Source organism: Chinchilla lanigera, unplaced genomic scaffold, assembly GCF_000276665.1.
Source record: "Chinchilla lanigera isolate Chin_1 unplaced genomic scaffold, ChiLan1.0 scaffold00077, whole genome shotgun sequence".
In the NCBI taxonomy this organism is placed as follows: domain Eukaryota; kingdom Metazoa; phylum Chordata; class Mammalia; order Rodentia; family Chinchillidae; genus Chinchilla; species Chinchilla lanigera.
In genome coordinates, this window is record NW_004955478.1 from 5,996,840 (window position 1) to 6,014,201 (window position 17,362).

The 17,362-nt window shown below is 44.2% G+C and overlaps 1 protein-coding gene across 2 annotated transcripts in view; it reads left to right on the top strand.

Annotated features, from left to right (window-relative positions):
* Positions 1–17,362, top strand: part of Prkca (protein kinase C, alpha) — a gene marked incomplete at its 5' end in the record, with an annotated part of 403,718 nt that overhangs the window by 310,201 nt on the left and 76,155 nt on the right. For both annotated transcript variants that reach the window (XM_013503220.1, XM_013503221.1), the window contains 3 exon segments: positions 968–1,124; positions 2,200–2,334; positions 2,543–2,639. In XM_013503220.1, coding sequence (XP_013358674.1) covers positions 968–1,124; positions 2,200–2,334; positions 2,543–2,639 — 389 coding nt within the window.

Genomic DNA, 17,362 nt, shown 5'->3' on the forward strand with positions numbered 1-17,362 from the left:
GGAAGGTGGCGAGAAAAACACTGTGGGTAGGAAGGCCCAGATCTTTGTCCCATCTCATCATCATGAGGAATACTTCATGGCCTTAGACAGCTGCCCCCACTGACATAAGCCTCTGCCAGCTGTGTCTCTGAGGAGTCCTCTCTCTGCAGGTGGAAGGGCTTTCCTTCTCATTACTAGGGTTTTTTATTCCCATGTTATGCTTCTCAAGCTAGAATGTGCACTGGAATCCTCTGGGAGCCTTGGTAAATTGCAGATTCTGAGTTAGTATTCTTGGAGGGAAGCCTGAGACCCCGCCCATCCAATGAGCTTTCAGATGCTGTCGATGCTTTGCTCCCTGGACCCGCACCTGGGTAGCCACTCTGAATTACGGCTTCATGCAGCCATGGCCCCATCCCTGCTGCACGCTGGAACCCCCAGGAAGGCTTTTAACAATCAGACCCACAAGTCCTGGGTATTGTAATTTAATTCTGAGCGCTGGAATCTTAACCCCTCTCCCAAGTGATTTCAAATGATACCCCAGTTTGGGAGCTGGCAGGGGTTTGAAAGAGGCAACGCCTAGCAGGAGTTCAGGGCGTGGGCAGCGCCATGGGCCAGGCCAGGCTGGTCGCCTAGATGAGGAGCCTGTGAAGGTCACCGGGAATCTTGTTAAAACACAGCCTCTGCTTCTGCGGGTTTAGGTGGGACCCAGTTTTCTGCATTTCTAATTCATGCCTGAGTGTCATCGATGCTGCTAATTCAGGCTGCCGGGTACTGAGCCTCAAGGCTGGGCCACCTGATGCCCATTGTCTCTGCCAGTGAAGGTGGCGAGCAGCTTTCTCATGATGATTGCCGGTGGTTTCCAGGTTTCACCTCCTGTCCCTTTCAGCATCGTCTTAATGTCTCTTTTATCCAGCGTGATACTAACACAGGACACTGGGCAATTCAGGTCAGTCCTCTTTGTAACATTTTCTCCCTTTTCTCTTCACAGTCCGAGATGCAAAAAATCTAATCCCTATGGATCCAAATGGGCTTTCGGATCCTTATGTGAAGCTGAAACTTATTCCTGATCCCAAGAATGAAAGCAAACAGAAAACCAAAACCATCCGCTCCACACTGAACCCGCAGTGGAACGAGTCCTTCACATTGTAAGCACTCTCTTCTCTCCTGGATTAAATTGCACTCTGCACACCAAACATTGCCACCCTCGTTGTTAGAGATAATTCGGCATCTGTGACAAATGTCTCTAAACACATCTTCATTCCTAAGGCTCGCTCAGGCTCCTGTTAGGTAGATAACTGCCGTCGTCTCTGGTTGATGGATAGTAGCTTGATTTACCAGGAGTTGCAGGTGCAAGCCCCAAATTATTATCATTACCTGTTCTGTTTTTAAAAATCTGTTCAAGGTACAATGGATAATTTAAATCATGTAAGGTATGTCCCGCCTCTTGAGGGGCTTAAGTTCTTTGGAGGGAAATGGGAGGGTGTGAGTCAGAAACTTAATAATTTTTACAACACAGAATAGGTGAGTAATGTAGAAAGTAGTATTACCACTGAAAGGGGATGAAATCCTCACCTTCAAGCAGGGAGGACTTGATGGAGGAGGAGACATTTGAAGTGGGCCTTGAAGAATTACCAGAATTTCAGAAGTAGAGATGGTAGAAGGAGAGGAAGGATGGAGGGAATGAGAAGAGAAAATAAAGAAGTTAGGAACAGGGAAACAGACCACAGCAGACCACAAGCAGGTGGTCCCCTTTCTGGACTCAAGCTCAGGAAGCAGTCTCTCTCTGTGGGTAACATGGAAGGTAACTGTCTACTACAGAAAAGCCAGAGAGCTTGGCTCTGCAAGGGGCCAGGGTGAAGTATTTTAGTCTCAGCTGCCTCATAGCGCTCTTGACATTCTAGTGCCAAAACAGCCACAGACAGTATATAAACTAATGGTTATGGCTTTGTTCTGCTAAAACTTTATTTACACAAAGTGGCAGTGGACTAGATTTAGCCCATGGATTATAGCTTGCTAAACCCTGGTCTGGAGCTCTGACAGACAGTATAGGAGACTGGTAAGCTGTTGGTACCGGAGGAGGCTTGGACATACTGCTCCTCTGTCTCAGGCTCAGACTGTGAGTTGTGGTGTCACCCAAGAAGCCATGATCAAGGTAACCTAGTGTGTATGTATGTGTGTGTGTGTGTGTGTGTGTGTGTGTGTGTGCGTGTATCTTTGTAGCAAATTAAAACCTTCAGACAAAGACCGACGACTGTCTGTAGAGATCTGGGACTGGGATCGAACAACGAGGAATGACTTCATGGGATCCCTTTCGTTTGGAGTGTCGGAGCTCATGAAGATGCCAGCCAGCGGATGGTGAGGAAGCCCTGGGGCTACCCGCAGCTCCCCACAATAGACCATGTCGCAGACCCCAGGAACAGGTGGGGTCTGCAATGCCAGGTGGATGTCTGTCACCTGGCTGCAGTCTCTCCATAGTGGGCGTATCACCAGCCGCTCAAGTAGAGGGTGGGGAAGAGCTGCTGAACCTGCACTTAACCCTCCTTCTCTCCCGTGTCTTTGAAAGGTACAAACTGCTTAACCAAGAGGAAGGTGAGTACTACAACGTGCCCATTCCGGAAGGGGATGAAGAAGGCAACATGGAGCTCAGGCAGAAATTTGAGGTGAGGATTCCAAAAAACCTACAGGAAACATGTTCCCTTCATTTTCTAAAGCATAACTCCAGGGAGGGCCAGATTTTTGTGGTCACACAGTTGAAAGCAAAAAGCAATTTCAGTATTAGCACTCATTTGCTTTATTGAAAAACGTAAATGTTGTATATAATTACCTCCATTTGCAAGCTCTTGGCATCTGAGTCTATTGTACTGAAGAGAATGAAGACTAGAAATGTCCCAGCGATGAGAGCACGGTTGATTTCTGCTTAAGAAATTGGTTTGCACTCATGGGGCAGCAGCATGTTTTGAGCACAAGGCCCTTCTGACAGAGGCAGACTCCCCCAAAAGGGAGGATTTGGGTCCTCTCCTCTGGAGAAATCTGAGTGTGATTAGGCTGTCATGCCGGACTCTGAATTTTTTTTTCCTACCAAAAGCAAAAGTTTCCTAATTTTGTGCTAAGGGACCAAACCTCAACAAATACTTCTTTATGTTTGGGATTCCTTTTTACTTTGCTCCAGGTCTTGAGGAAAGACCAGCCTGTTGTTCTTCATCCTCTTTGCTACGCTTGATCTTAGCCAAAAGGCTGAGAAGCGATTTTTTGCCCTCTTTGGTGTTTGTCTTTTCATACTCATTTGGCTTCTTTCTCCCTGCTGTCTCCGCTCTCCTTCTCTCCATCCTTTCTTTGTGTTACTTACCAGCCCTCTCAGCTCATACTAAACTGCCATTTCTCTAAGCAAACACCTTATGTTCCAAGTCACCACTTTGGTCTGTGCTTCTCTAATCGCTTTGCATTTGGGGCATTGAGGGATGTGGACAGCCTCTGCTATCTGTGTATATAACTGGTTCTTTTTTTTTTTTTTTTTTTTTAACTCTTTCTCTTCTTCAGACTAATCAGGGTTCCCTAGTAGTTTCTCAGCCCTAAAGTAATACACATACACACAGCTAAGTGTGCATAGATGCTGAGCTGTTAAAGAAATATTGATGAGGAGGATGATGGTGTTGTTTTCCTTACTGTCATTCCCAAAGACGATAGATAGATAGATAGATAGATAGATAGATAGATAGATAGATGATGATAGATAGATAGATAGATGATAGATAGATAGATGATAGATAGATAGATGATAGATAGATAGATAGATAAAATCCAGATAGGATGGATTTCAAGGGGTGTCAAACATGAAATAGTTCAGATTATCTCATCATGCTGACGTTTGGTTGGGTGGAGGTTGGTGTCTGGTGAGCCGGAGCCCTGTCCAAAGGAGGCAGTCACTGCCGCTCAGTACTGGCTGGTCACTGTCTTATATACACATAGCCCCATGCTTCAGGAGAAGCCGCAAATCTGGAGTTTCACATGGCACAGTCTGAGTCTGTTTTCATTGCTGGCAGCTAATTAAAATTTAAAATTTTGTGTAGGTCAAACTTACTTCAATTGCTTTAGACACAGGTGTCAACCGGTGAGAACCAGCCTGCAGTCTGTGCTCTTTAAAACTACAGGAAGAGATGTAAATAAAAGGCAATATACGTAAAATGAGGAGAGTGAGGTTCTTTGTGAAGAAGGCTCAGAATATTTAGAGGAATTCAAGTACAAAGGTGAAGGTCAAGGTTTTGCCAGGAACAGCCCTCTCTCTTTTTTCTGGTCTCTTCACTCTCCCTCCATCCCTCCCCCGCTCTGTCTTTTTCGCTTTTTCTTCACTTGCTTCATTATCCGCCACCACCTCAGCCCTCAGCTGAGAACGCAGCCCTGGACTCCTGGGCGGGAAGGCTTCTGGGGCCCTCCCCAGTGTCACACCGCACTTGTGAGGGAGCCTCGCAGGGAGAGTTTCGGGGCACAGTGCTGGTGTTCTGCAGCTGTCTCGGGTAGGGCAGAAACCTGAGTTACTGGCAAGAGCCTTATTGAATTCTGTGCCCTCAGATGGGCCATGGGCAGCCGCCCACCAGTCAGAACCGTGGGCACAGGGTACATTCGAGGGAGGCACAGCCCTGGGCATCCTGGTAGTGTCACTTGCAGTGATGCCTGAGACCTCACTTTGCTAATAGAGATATCAACTCACTCTTGAGGCTTCATTTCCATGACTTTGTGGCCAATGATCTTCCTGTTTTTCTGGGCAGCGAGTCCGGCTTTTTATAAAGGTCAGACTTCCAGGCTAAAAAATAAAAATATAAACTACCAGCAAGAGAGCTGGAGTCCAAAAGTGAAGTCTTTCTCTTTAGAGGCAGTTGGAGGCCGTGTGTCACGGGTTGCTACCCCTGGGCGGCTGGGCTTGGGAGAGCAGCCAAGTCCCAGCCTGGGGCAGTGTGGCCTCAGCAGAGAGAGGCAAGGTCAGCAGAGTGGTAGGGGGCTTGGCCCTGCTGTGCAGCCCCCTGGGGAACCTAACCCGCATAATCATTGTTATGTTACCGTGTACGCGTCTTCCACCTTGCATTTCCTAGTTGTATTCCAAGTGGGTCAGCACGTTTACTCCGACCATTGTAAAAGCACAACTGCAAGAGACTGGCAGAAAGCCAGGCTGATGGCAGCAGAAAGATGCTTAGAGTTTCCTGACAACTGTCATGCTGCAGTTTAAATGGAATATTCCAACCTGGTTTTAGGCTGATGTTCAGTCTTATAACAGTGTTTCGTTGATGGCTGTAAATGTGAAAGTTGGGATCCGTCCTTAGTGGCCACACACCAGGGGAGAAAGACTGGGTTCCCCATTCAGGGGACGGGCGGCCTTTCCAAACAGGGTGACAGTCAGCACCAGAGTACGGCTTCCTGGGGCCCCTCCTGTTCTTCCCTGTCTATCGCAGACACGGCACAATGGCTTCCCTGCGTACCGCGCTCTCCGTGTCGTCGCTGTTCTGACTGCTTCCCGTCATGTCAGCCCCGCTTCGGGAATAGGCCGTCCCGTGGCCTCACAGAGCATCTAGTCTATGGAATTACCCTTCCTACATCCAGCTCTGTCTGCTATGTAGAAAAAGTTACCTGCAGCTTGCACGTCCTTCCCCAGAAATCAAAAGTCATTCGGCCCGATGAAATGAAAATCAAAACAAATGAGCATTTACAACTCTGCCTGCTGCATTAGCATTCATCTGATCATCAGATGGAAAACGTTTTAAATTTAAATTGTTGACTCTAGAATCTTGGCAAAAACAGATGATCCACAAGTGAAGCTCCAGGATGGCTGGAAAAGCGCTGCTGTCTAACGCAGGCCCTACTAGAGCAGTTCATCTGCCTGAAACACGGCCCAGACCAGAACCTCAGTCATGATATTCATGGACAGCGAGTCTGTGGGCCTTCCGTTTGTTTCATGTTTGTCTTCAGATGAAGTATATACATTCCTGAGTTGTAAATATAAATTCCATATCCGTCATTTGTTCAGTAAATAAGATTCCGATAGTGAGAAAGACAAACAGTCACTTCTTCTATAGTTTATGTTTTGTACCTGTGGACCCTGGGTCTCATAGGAATGGAGGGATGAAGCAAGGAACTTACTGGGAAAGAAATTTAACACCTTGTACAGGTGTGACTTCGTTACCTATCATTGTTCCGGTCACTGTTGAGGACCATCAGGATTCCTGAATTTCCCCCAACCGTCAGTCTCTGACCCGTGAGTCTTATTGCTAGAGTTGGCAAGGCTCTACTTTTCCTTGGAGGCAGTGCAGAGGATGGGTTAACTGTGGCTCGACAACTGTTTTCTGGAAGGGTCAGATAGTAAATGTTTTGGGTTTTGCAGGCCATGAAGTGTCTACTGTGATACTCTGTTACTGTATTATCCGCAGTGTGTTTCAGTAAAACTTTATTGGCAAAAAGCAAGCGACAGAACGGATTTGCCTTTGGGTCGTAGTTTGCCAACTTCTGGTTTGACCCATGGACCCTGGGATAAAATCCTAGTTTGCCAGTTATTAACTGTGTAGTCTTTCTATGCCTTATTTATTGACCTTAACTGTATGGGCATGATAGCAACATTTACTTAGTAGAATTGTTACAAAGATTAAATTATTCAATAGGAAAGTCCCTAAAGCATACATACGTATTCACCCTTATAATTATTGTTATCAGACAATGTATTACCATATTTCACAGCAGAAACTGGTTTTTTAAATTGGTTTTATGTAGTACTGGAGGTTGAGACCAGGGGCACTGTACCACTGAGTATATCCCAACCCTTTTTATTTTGAGATAAGGTTTTACTAAGTTGCTCAGGCTGACCTTGAACTTGCAGTCATCCTGCCTAAGCTTCCCAAATAGCTACAGTTACCAGCATGTGCTACCATGCCCAGCTTAAAGGACCTCCTTTTTAATAAAAATTGTATAAAAAGAAATTTCTGAAGTTCTTCTGAAAAACAGTGAATTTTCATGTTGAAATCATGCTCTAAATAGTAGGCATTTTCTCTGTCCTATAATCCAGTTATAGTATGAAATAAATGCATATGGTGAAACCCTATCACCAATTACATGGTTGTTTTCAGTGGAAAAGGCATGTTGATTTACATGCAGATGAGTTTCTAGAACACAGCATGTCTGTAAGTTGGGGACTTTATGTGCCTGGGATGTATCAGGCCCTGAGCAGAGCAAGTTACCAGTGGTCAGGAGAGAAAGTATAGTCCCTCAAAGACAAGTCAGTTTGCACTGACCCTTGTCGATTCAATGGTTTGATTTAGGGTCCTGATTAAAGATTGGAAAGTGAGCACATCTGGCAGGTGATTGATAGAAACCATACCACGAATATACACAAGTATAGCCATAATGGTGGCAGGAGCTAATAACACATTCAAGAAGTCATTAAGTCAACAACAGCAATGTCACAATTGTTTTCTGTTTGTTTTTTTGTTTTTTTCCGGTACCAGGAATTGAACTCACGACCTTGTGCTTGCCAGGCAGGCACTGTGCCACTGAGATAAATCCCCAGCCAAAACTTCTCTCTTCTGTTTGTTTGGGGGTTTTTTTTGTTGTTTTTTCCAGTACCGGGAATCGAACTCACAACCTCGCGCTTGCCAGGCTGGTGCTGTGCCGCTGAGCTAAATCCCCAGCCCCAATGTCACGATTGTTTTATTACTGATTTCATTCATATGAAAGTTCAGTACTTTTTGTTAGTGTGATTCTGCCATTTTGATCGTTTACAAAAATCGAGGCTCAGAATTATTCACATCTTGAGCTGTGCTCAAGGAATTACATGCTACACTCAACTTTCCAGTTGAGAAAGAAAGGGTATCTTCCGATCACATCATATCTCCACTTGTAAAGCAGCTCTGGAGCTTCTTAATGCCGTGTGCAGCTTTGTCGCCGCACTTGGTGTGAACATGGACATTTTTGCATCTGTTTATCATCAGTTGATTTGTTTCCTGAGCCCACTGGAGCTACATCTACCTCCAGAGTTAAAGTTGCCCCAGGTTTAATTAGGAACCCTTAGGGGGAGCAGAAAGGGTGAATTAAGGGGTCTGAAATCAAGGTCCAGGTCTTTCTTAGAGCCAGCCTCTTCCTTCCCCAGAGCTTATTCCCTCTTCTACCTACCCCCTGTTCCTCCAGTGCAGAGCCTTTCTTTGAAGACTTGGCCCCCTTCTTGGGGGCATCTTCCTCTAGTCAAGACCTCCTTGCCCAATCCTGCTGCCTAAGTAAGGAGCGATCAAGCCAGCAAGGAAAATAACGCTAGTCGGCGAACTGGCTGCTTTGGGCTGCGAGCTCCTCAGGACAACTGGTGAAGACACATTTGCCTTCTTCACACTTCATATTTCGATATTTAACAGAGTGAAACCTTAATTTCTTCATTTTACCCCCAGGATCACCATTACTACTTTGAATTTGCATTTTTATGTTTTTTTACCTGCAAATGGACTTTAAATGAACTCATTTCTACCTGTGGGGTTGCTTATCTCCTTGTATCAGTTAATGGAGATTATAATCTCAAAATATCAAGTAGCTTTCCTGAAATGAGCAGACACCATTTTATTCCATCAGATTGTCCAGGTTTTTTGTTCTTTTCCTCATTTACTTTATGTCATTAAAATGTAATAAACTTGAAAACACGTTAGCCTTTCTCTCTTCTTACTATAACTGTAACTTTTGCTACTTACCAATTTGCCCCTCTAGCATAAATTAAAACCTAACATTAACAAAAAAATAAAAAACCAAGCAAACTAATCCACAACAGAATAAAGGCAGCTAAGAGCAGCACACTTGGAGCATGACTGGAGTGGAACAGATCCGCTCTCAGAATCCAGTGAAAAATCATGGCCCCTGAGATGATAGGTGGTAGATCATAAATAACTCTTTGGAGGATTAGAACCCAAGAAAACAAGATGGCTTTGTTTAATTACAGTATCCTTGAAACTTGTGCGAGCTCTCTAAAAGGGAAAACTTTTTAAGTAGAGAAAGTTAGGGTTAAGTGTAAAATATGCAACTGCTCGTGCAGTCTTAGTTCTGACTTAGTTTTGACCACCTCCCCTCCTGTCCCTGAGGAGCAGAGGGGGTGGTGCTGGGGGGACATTGATGCACACAGAGGGCCCCGAGAGGCTGTTCGGCACCAGCAGTCCCTATGCTGAGCGTGGTATGCCACTTTGCTTTGAGAAGTGGTGCCACACAGTGGCTGGAAGTCTCAGTCCTAGGGCCAGATTTCTGGGTTTCAAATTTATTGACCTCGGAGAAATTAATCAGCGTTTCGGCATGGTATTCTAAAAAGAAAATAAAATTTAGACTAGCAAGCTGTAGACTAACGAGCCAGAGTTGCACATCTGTGCTCTACCACTTCCTGACCTTGGATAAGATTCTTAATCTCTGGCCTCTAGGTTCCTTATTTATAAACATGGGGATGATAATAATAACACCGACTGCATAGGACTACTGTGAGAATTAAAGCTGTTCATTTTATAAGCTGCTTAGACAAATACCTGGCATGCAGTAAGTGCTCCACAAATGTTAGCCACGGTTCTGTTCTTTTCACTTTTAGTGTAGTTAACTATATGAAGTAGAGTAGACATTGCTTAAATTTATGTTTGGCATATCTATGAGCAGTTATAAGCTCTGAGCCTTCGTATACGTGAGAGGAAGATACGAAACAGAGAGGCAAGAGCATGTTCAGTATCCTGTTTTTAAGCATTAGAAATTTTTGTCAAGGGATCAGTCCTGAGAACAGACCAGTGGGTTAGTGTCCTCATACCCACGGCTTCCCGGAGCATGGAGTCTAACTCTCCATCTTCGTGATGTTTTGGGCAGACAGCTTTCCAAGCCATCTCTGCCTCCACTCACTTCTCATGGCCTGGGCCACAAAGGAGGCTGCTGACAGCTGTTGGGACTAGATCGCTTACCTGACTGGAAGCTTTGGCCAAGCTGAGGGGCCTGACTTCTCTCCTTGCCCTCTGACTTCTGATGCCACCTTGGCCTGATTACCAGCCATGACCATCCAGTCTTTGCCCCAAAACCTCAAGACAACCTCCTGCTCATTCGTCTGGTCATTAAGTCTGATTTTTCCCAGCCACATGGTAATATCATTATTTACAATTCTGTTCACACCCAGCCTCTGTCCTCAGATGCCAAGGAAGATCAGAAATTCTTCTACTCATCAAATAGGTCAGCCCCAACGAACCAAGCCTAGATAGAACCAAGATCTACCTCTTGTGATTTGAGTATGTCATCAGCTAAATAATCATATAATCATAAATTCCAAGAAGTAAAAGTTGCAGTTTCTCTTATTTTGAAATTTCCTCTCAGACTATAATGACCAGCTTGGTAGTTACTGGGCACGTATGACTTCTGAGCATTTAAAATGTTTCTCATCTAATTGGATTCTTGCTTTAAATGTGAAATACACACTGGTTTTCAAAGATTCAGTAACATGAAAGGAATGTATTTTGCTAGCAATCATTTTATACTGACTATATATTGAAACAATATCCTGAATATACTGGATCAAAAACATAGTCATAAAAATTATATTGAAGATTTTATCATAAAGACATTGCAAAAGTTTATGAACATAGATATGTTTAGTTTAAAGGTTTTCTATTATATATTAGTATTGAACATCACAATAGTATTAGTATTAGTCAACATTCCTATCACAGGGATACAGTACTTAACACTCACAACTAAAAAGAGTTTTAATTCAGCTCATAGTTTCAGAGGATTCAGTACAAAGTCAGCAGACTCCAGTGCAGAAATATGGCTGAGGGGTGTAGCTGAGCAAAGATTGGTAGTTCATGGCAGTTGGGAAGCAAAGCCCAGGAAACAGCATCAGAAAGGAAGAGGGCAGGGGCCATAACCGTACCCAGTGTCACACTTCCACCAAGATACACCCAGCAGTGTGCTTTATTAATCCTCTAGTGTTTCTGAATCTATGTCAAGTTGACATGCCACAATTAACAGTCACAGTATTGAATTAATTTCACCTGTTTTTAAGTTTTTAGTGAGCTTACTAGAAAATTTAAAACTGTCTCTATGCACCACATTGTGTTTCTACTAGATAAGGCTAGTCTAGAACATTCCTTCCACTGAAGAAAAAGTAGGATATGAAATGAGGTTTGACATGAAAGCACATGACTTTCTCATGTATTTTCCCAGGGCCTTTAAATCCATTGTTTCTAAAAGATCTAAATATAAATCCATTTTTCCAAGTTTCTGGACATATGACTGGGGTTTTTATATTTTTTGCATCCCCAAGTAACAATGTCAGAGATAAGAGTGTATAAAAGCTGGGAGAATATTAGAATTACCTATTAATTTAAGATTATTGATTTGTAGCACCAGTCCCAACAATCACAATGAAATCTATTAAAGTTGGGGGTTAGTTGGAAAGTTGTAAAAGGAGATCAGCGGCGCATGGAAGTTAAGGCTGGTGTCCGTGTCTGGCCCTGTCTTGTAGACAGAAAGTTGTTTTAACAGTCAGACTGAAATAGTGTCCTTCATGGGCTTGTGAGCCAGTGAGCTACACTAACTTTGACAGATATTTTGCAAACAATTTACACTAAGCTTTCCCAGCTGGAGTGTTTTATTGGAGAGAATAGATTCTGCAAAATATTCATTGGCCAGAATCTAAAGCTAAATGTCATGAAGATGGCAGAGCAGGAACTTTCTACCATCATCCTTCTATAAAAGCTCTGCTATCCATGCATGAAGGTACCTTTGTGGGAGTCGAAGTCTCCAGCAGAGAAGTTCAGCATACAATTTGAAATTTAAAAATGCAAAGAGGGTAAGAGTGGCTCTACTTTACCAGCTTCATCCCTCTCCTCGCAGTGCTACAGAAAACCAGAAAAGACACCCTCTGACTGCAGGACACTCCCCAAAGCCTCACTTCTTTCCTGTGGCACCAAGATTACTGAGATCAGCACAGCTGAGAGGCTGGGAGCAGGGAAAAGAGGCCTTGACCCTACTAACTGCTTCCTGGACCCCCATCGGGAAGCCCACCCATCAAGTGCTGGGGACACACACACACACACCAAGACTGACCTGCAAACACATGCCAAAAAATATATGATTATGCCTTCACAGTTTTTATATTTGTGACCATTCAGAAATATACCCGAGTCCAAACCAAGAGAAGCCAAAATGATGCTCAGAAAGGGGCAGCTTTGTGGGGATTGTAATGTAAATCTGGAATCTGTGAGTAGTGCAGAGGATGCTGCAGATGGCCTTAGTGTCACATGTGTATCTGCCTCTATCCAGAAGAAGCTTTGTGAGGTCATCCCTTTACTGATTGCAAATTAATACCATCCAATCACTACCATAGTTAAAGTGCTTAAATGAACAGAGATGAAACTCAGTTGCTAGGTTATTTGTGGAAAGAGCAAGCAGGCACTTTTCTTCTTTCATTACCACTGTTGAAATTGGATTTTCTGAAAGCCTCCGTTGTCTTTGAAGACTTTATCTAATTCACAATGTTCTTTTCCAGATTGAAAAAAAAAAGTTTATTGGAGACCCTCAGATAAATTGTGGCTATTTGTTGATTTGATCAGCCTGGCACAGTTACTATGGAAACCTGAGTACTTTCAGATGGCCTGTTAGAAACAAAACAAAAATCTATGCATTCTGCTTTTTTTTGTCCCCATGTAGCTTACTTAATTATTTTCTGAACTGTGTTATGTGAAGGGGGAAAAAAATCTATAAAATACACATCAGTTGAGAAATATTTTAATGTTTGCACTTTAGTTTTGTCTCATAAGCAAAGTCTTAAAGTGAAATAGCACAGGGTTTTGTAACGGAAATCATTTTCACACATTTATTAGATCATTGTCAACAGAGGTTAGCTCTGCCACTCAACCAAGCAAACCCAGGGAAAGCCTCCGAAAGCAAAAGGAGAATTTCCGATTAGTCTTACAGATGAATGCGTTTGTATTATAGCACTGGCAATGATGTATTTTCTCAGTTTAATTTATCCTGGAGAAATAATTTTGTTGGGAACTCCCTCTGAAAAAGGTTGTGTCTGCTCCGTCCTAATGCATCCCTGAGATGGTATAAAAAGTCTTGTGCTCGTAGCTGTGGGGGAGGGCCGTGGGAGGATGTTGCAGGGTAAAGAAAGGACAAGCCCAATATTCAGTGTTGGGAACAGTCTTCCCTGTGTACCCAGGCTCTGGGACTCCCAGGGCATCTGTGGGCCAGCACCGCTTCCCTTTGTTTACAGGAATTGAAGGAGGGAAGTCAAAGACATGTCCACTGGCACAATTATACGCACAGAGAGATGCATTGGCTCACATCTTTATAGCCCTTTCTTAGGCACTGTCTGAGTTGCTTTCTTATCACTGGGACAAAGTACCCAATACGCACAACTTAAACGAGGGGAGGCTTATTTTGACTCAGGTTTCAGTCCGTAGTTGGCTGGCTCCAAGCAGGAAGGGTATGATGGAAGCATCTAGCACAGGAAAGTTGCTCGTGTCCTGGTGACCAGGAAGCAGAGAAAGACAAGGAAGAGCTGGGGAGGGAGATACGCCCTTCCGTGTCCCACCCCGGTGACCCGCCTCTTCCGGCCAAACCTCACCTCCTGACGGCAGGTCAGCTACAGTGTCACCGTGGTCCAGTTACCTTCTTTTCTTTTATTCCGGTCACCTTCTAAAAGCCCTACTTGTGAATGCTTGAGGCTTTGGGAGGACATTCTAGACCTAAAACATAATCGGGACCTAAAAGGAAGTTGAGAAGCTTATTTGCTGTTTTTTCTACCCAAAGAGTGGAAGTTCCCTGTAAAGGTTAAACCCAAGGATTCAACCCCTGGGTGTCCTGAAGTAGAAACCAGCCCATGCTCTAAATCCTTGTAACTCCAACTATGATTGGAGCATGAACCAGTGTCCTCTGCAAGCTTATTAAATATGCAGAACACACTCCAGATGTGATGCACACCTGTAGTCTCACCTACTTAGAAGGCTGAAGCAGCTGAATCCAGGCGTTCAAGACCAGCCTGTGAAACACAGTGAAGTCCTGTTTCCAAAAACAGTAAATAAACCTCTGAAACCCCACCCTAATCTTTTATTGAGTTGATCTGCATTTTAACAAAATACAGTACCTACCTGCGCATTGAATTTGAGACGTGCTAGTCAAGATGATAAAAGCTATTGACTGATGGGTACACAAATTCAGAGTCTTCATTTGTATTAGTCCGCTTTGTCATTGCTCGGAACCACAACTTAATGGAAGAGAGGTTTGATTTGGCTTTCAGGAGGTTCAGTCCATGGTCACCTGGATCCGAGGCAGGAACATCATGGTGGAGGGACTTGGCAGAGGATTGCTGCTCACCTCATGGTGTCTAGGAAGCAGAGCAGGAGAACAGCACCAGAGAAGAAGGAGCTAGGTACCATAGACGTACCCCAAAGTCACACTTCCGTACCTACCCACACGCATCCTGAAGTGTACTTTACTGATCTGTGCAGCTCTCAGTTTGACAGTTAAGGTTAACAGCATCACACCAGGGGTCATGAACGAAGAGACAGACTCCACCCCAGCGTCCATATCAAATAGTGCAGGAGCTGGCCAACTATGACTCACACATGCTCCACCACATGCTTTGTACAGTCCAAGAGCCCCAGTAGTAACTGTAATACTTTTAAATGGTTGAAAAAAATGAAAGAACGGTAATCTTTGTGAGACCCAAAAATTAGATGAAATTCAGATTTCTGTGTCTTCGAAATAGTTCTACTAGCAAAGCCACATTCCTCTGCTCACATATCACCTGTGGCTGCTCTTGTAGTACAATGACAGAGTGGAGTCACTGCCGCAAAAGAGAATAGATGGTCCATAAAGACTAAAATATGTCCCTTCTGGTTCTTCACAGAAAAGCTTTACTGGCCCTTGGATTAGCAGAATAATAGTACTGGGAGGTATGTTCTAAATCATCTTGTTGGTGGGAAAGCGAAAGCACAGAAGGGATGTACTCAGGCAAGTTGGCAGCGGGACCCAGAGCTCAGGTCTGGGATGATGCCTATTCCCTGCCCCTTCCCTTTCCTTTTCCCTGTGATACCCACTTTCCAGCTCTCCTCCGTGCATCTGCTGTGCTCATTCACACATCTCAGTGCCTGACGGTGGGCCCTTCTCCTCCAGTCCCCTCCATCCCAAGCTCTTCTAATCCTGCCTAAACCTTTACATAACTCCTAGTCCTCTTGAAACCCATCTGATTGTGCAGATTAAAGACTGCTTCCTTGCTGGACACCTGTAAGATTTGTCATCTTCATGTTTCCAGAGTAAAGCCCTCAAGCCCTCCTCTAACGGCTTTTAGATCTATACATCAGGCCTTAGAGCTTCGCCTTTCACCTTGGTTTCCCTGACATCCCAGTGCAGGGTGTGTGACGAGCCTGTCCACAAAAGAGATTGCAACATCAGAGGGTGTTCTGGAGCCAGGGAGCTTCCTTCTCTTCACATGTTCAAATCTGTGGAACAGTTGGGTGAAACTCACCTGTCTGAAATCTCATGGCTGTGGGAGAGGGCCCAGCTTATTTCCCACACTTTCTGTGAGTCCAGATATCATTAGCTCTGGAAATTACCAGCTCATAGATCCTGCATCTACTCAGAATCTGTGTCATGCACCATCCCTAGTGATAGGATATTAAAATGAAAACCTTATTCTTAATAACATGCCAGAGTAATGAGATGAGTCATGAGACCTTTTTCCATGTTTTCACTCCCTGGGTAATATTCCTGAACCTTGTAATGGAAAGGGAACAGAACATTCTTTTCTGCCCATAGCATCGCTGTCTCCTAGACCCCAGAGCAGCAGGAATTGGACCCAGGCCATAAAGCTCTTAGTGTGACTACTGGTGACCGCAGCTCTTCAGACACTGCTCAGACCTCACTGCTAAAAAGACTGGCTCACCTGATGTAACAGAAAGATCCAGACTTCAAAACGGCAACTCCTAAAATAAGATCTGGGAACTGTCATTCGGGTGTTCGTGGGTGCTTTAATCTGGGTTTTGGCTGTTTTCCTGGATGAGGACTCTGCCCTTTGAAGCTATTGCCTTCATGGCCAAGTGATGGTAGCATTTCCTAGTGCATCCGACCAGCCATGTGGAGTCATAGAGTATCACGGCTCAGAATTTAGTGAGCTCAGCAGCTGTCACATCTTCAGGCCTTAACTGAAAAGTGAGTGGTTAACATTGGGGCAGTGATGTCTGCCACCTTCACTCTGAGCAGAGATGCTTGCTTCGTCACCTACACCTGGGAATCCAGGTGTGCGATCCAAAATGTTCCCAGCAACTCTCGCAGATGTGCAGAGGGGGATGTGCAAAGGGGAATCTGTGTCGGTTTGCTTCATAGGCTCTTCCTGTTACTTATTTATTTTTTGCTCCAGAAATAGAATTGGGTGATTTGTCTTATCCAGACATGAAGCAGCCTTACAGTTCATTTTAGGTCCACCTGAGGTGAAAAATAATCGCTGAGTCCCTGCTCAGCAATTGTATGGAGGTGTCTCTGCCACAGAGTTTCTGTCTCCCTGTGAGGGTCACATTGCAGGTGACCCACTGCAGATGGATGTTGGAGACAAGAACCTCCTAAAGTCCTGCCATATATTTCTCAGCACAGCCAAGCTAGTCCAGAATAGTCTATCCTCAGAGGCTGGGTAGCCCTATCAGAAAGGTACAAGGGAAAGGCCAGATTAAACTTCTCTGAGATTCTTTCCAACACTAAGGTTCAATATGGATGTTTTTGTTGCTGTTTTTAGTTCCCTTTAATTTCGAAGTGGATTAAAACATCTAGTTGAATGTAGAGCTTTTTGGGTTGAAGTAAAATGGCCTATTTTGAGAACAATTATAAATAAATTTGTGATTGCTGACAAAGGACCATAATTATAAGATGTAATAGAAGACAATCTACCTGAACCTGTTAAAAATATAAAATTTGTGATTTTATCAGTTTCTCATTGTAGTAGATGAAGCCTTACAACTCCGAAGTATAATCTGTTTGCTCCTAACCTCCCTGTTCGAATGCAAGGCTGCACTGACCCATTTGAACTGTGGAATTGGGGTTCAGAAAACCACCCTCTCTGGCACTCTTTCTCCAGAGCTACTTCTGACACTCCACATGAGTCTGTAGGATTGCTCTCATGATTTCTTGAATGGAAATTTTTTGTGAAAATGGCGTCAGCTTATTTTTTTCACAGTAATCCCTGAGACAGTGAAGTTGTCCAGACGTGATAGGTTTGCTTAGCAGTGCAGAGGTGAAAAGAAGCAAGCCTGATGCCCAGCACCCAGTGGCCTGGCACTCAGCCAGCCTTTACTGTCTGCCAGCTTATATTAGACCAGTAGTTTCGGGCACTTTAAGAGACAGAAGAACCTCTGAATCATCA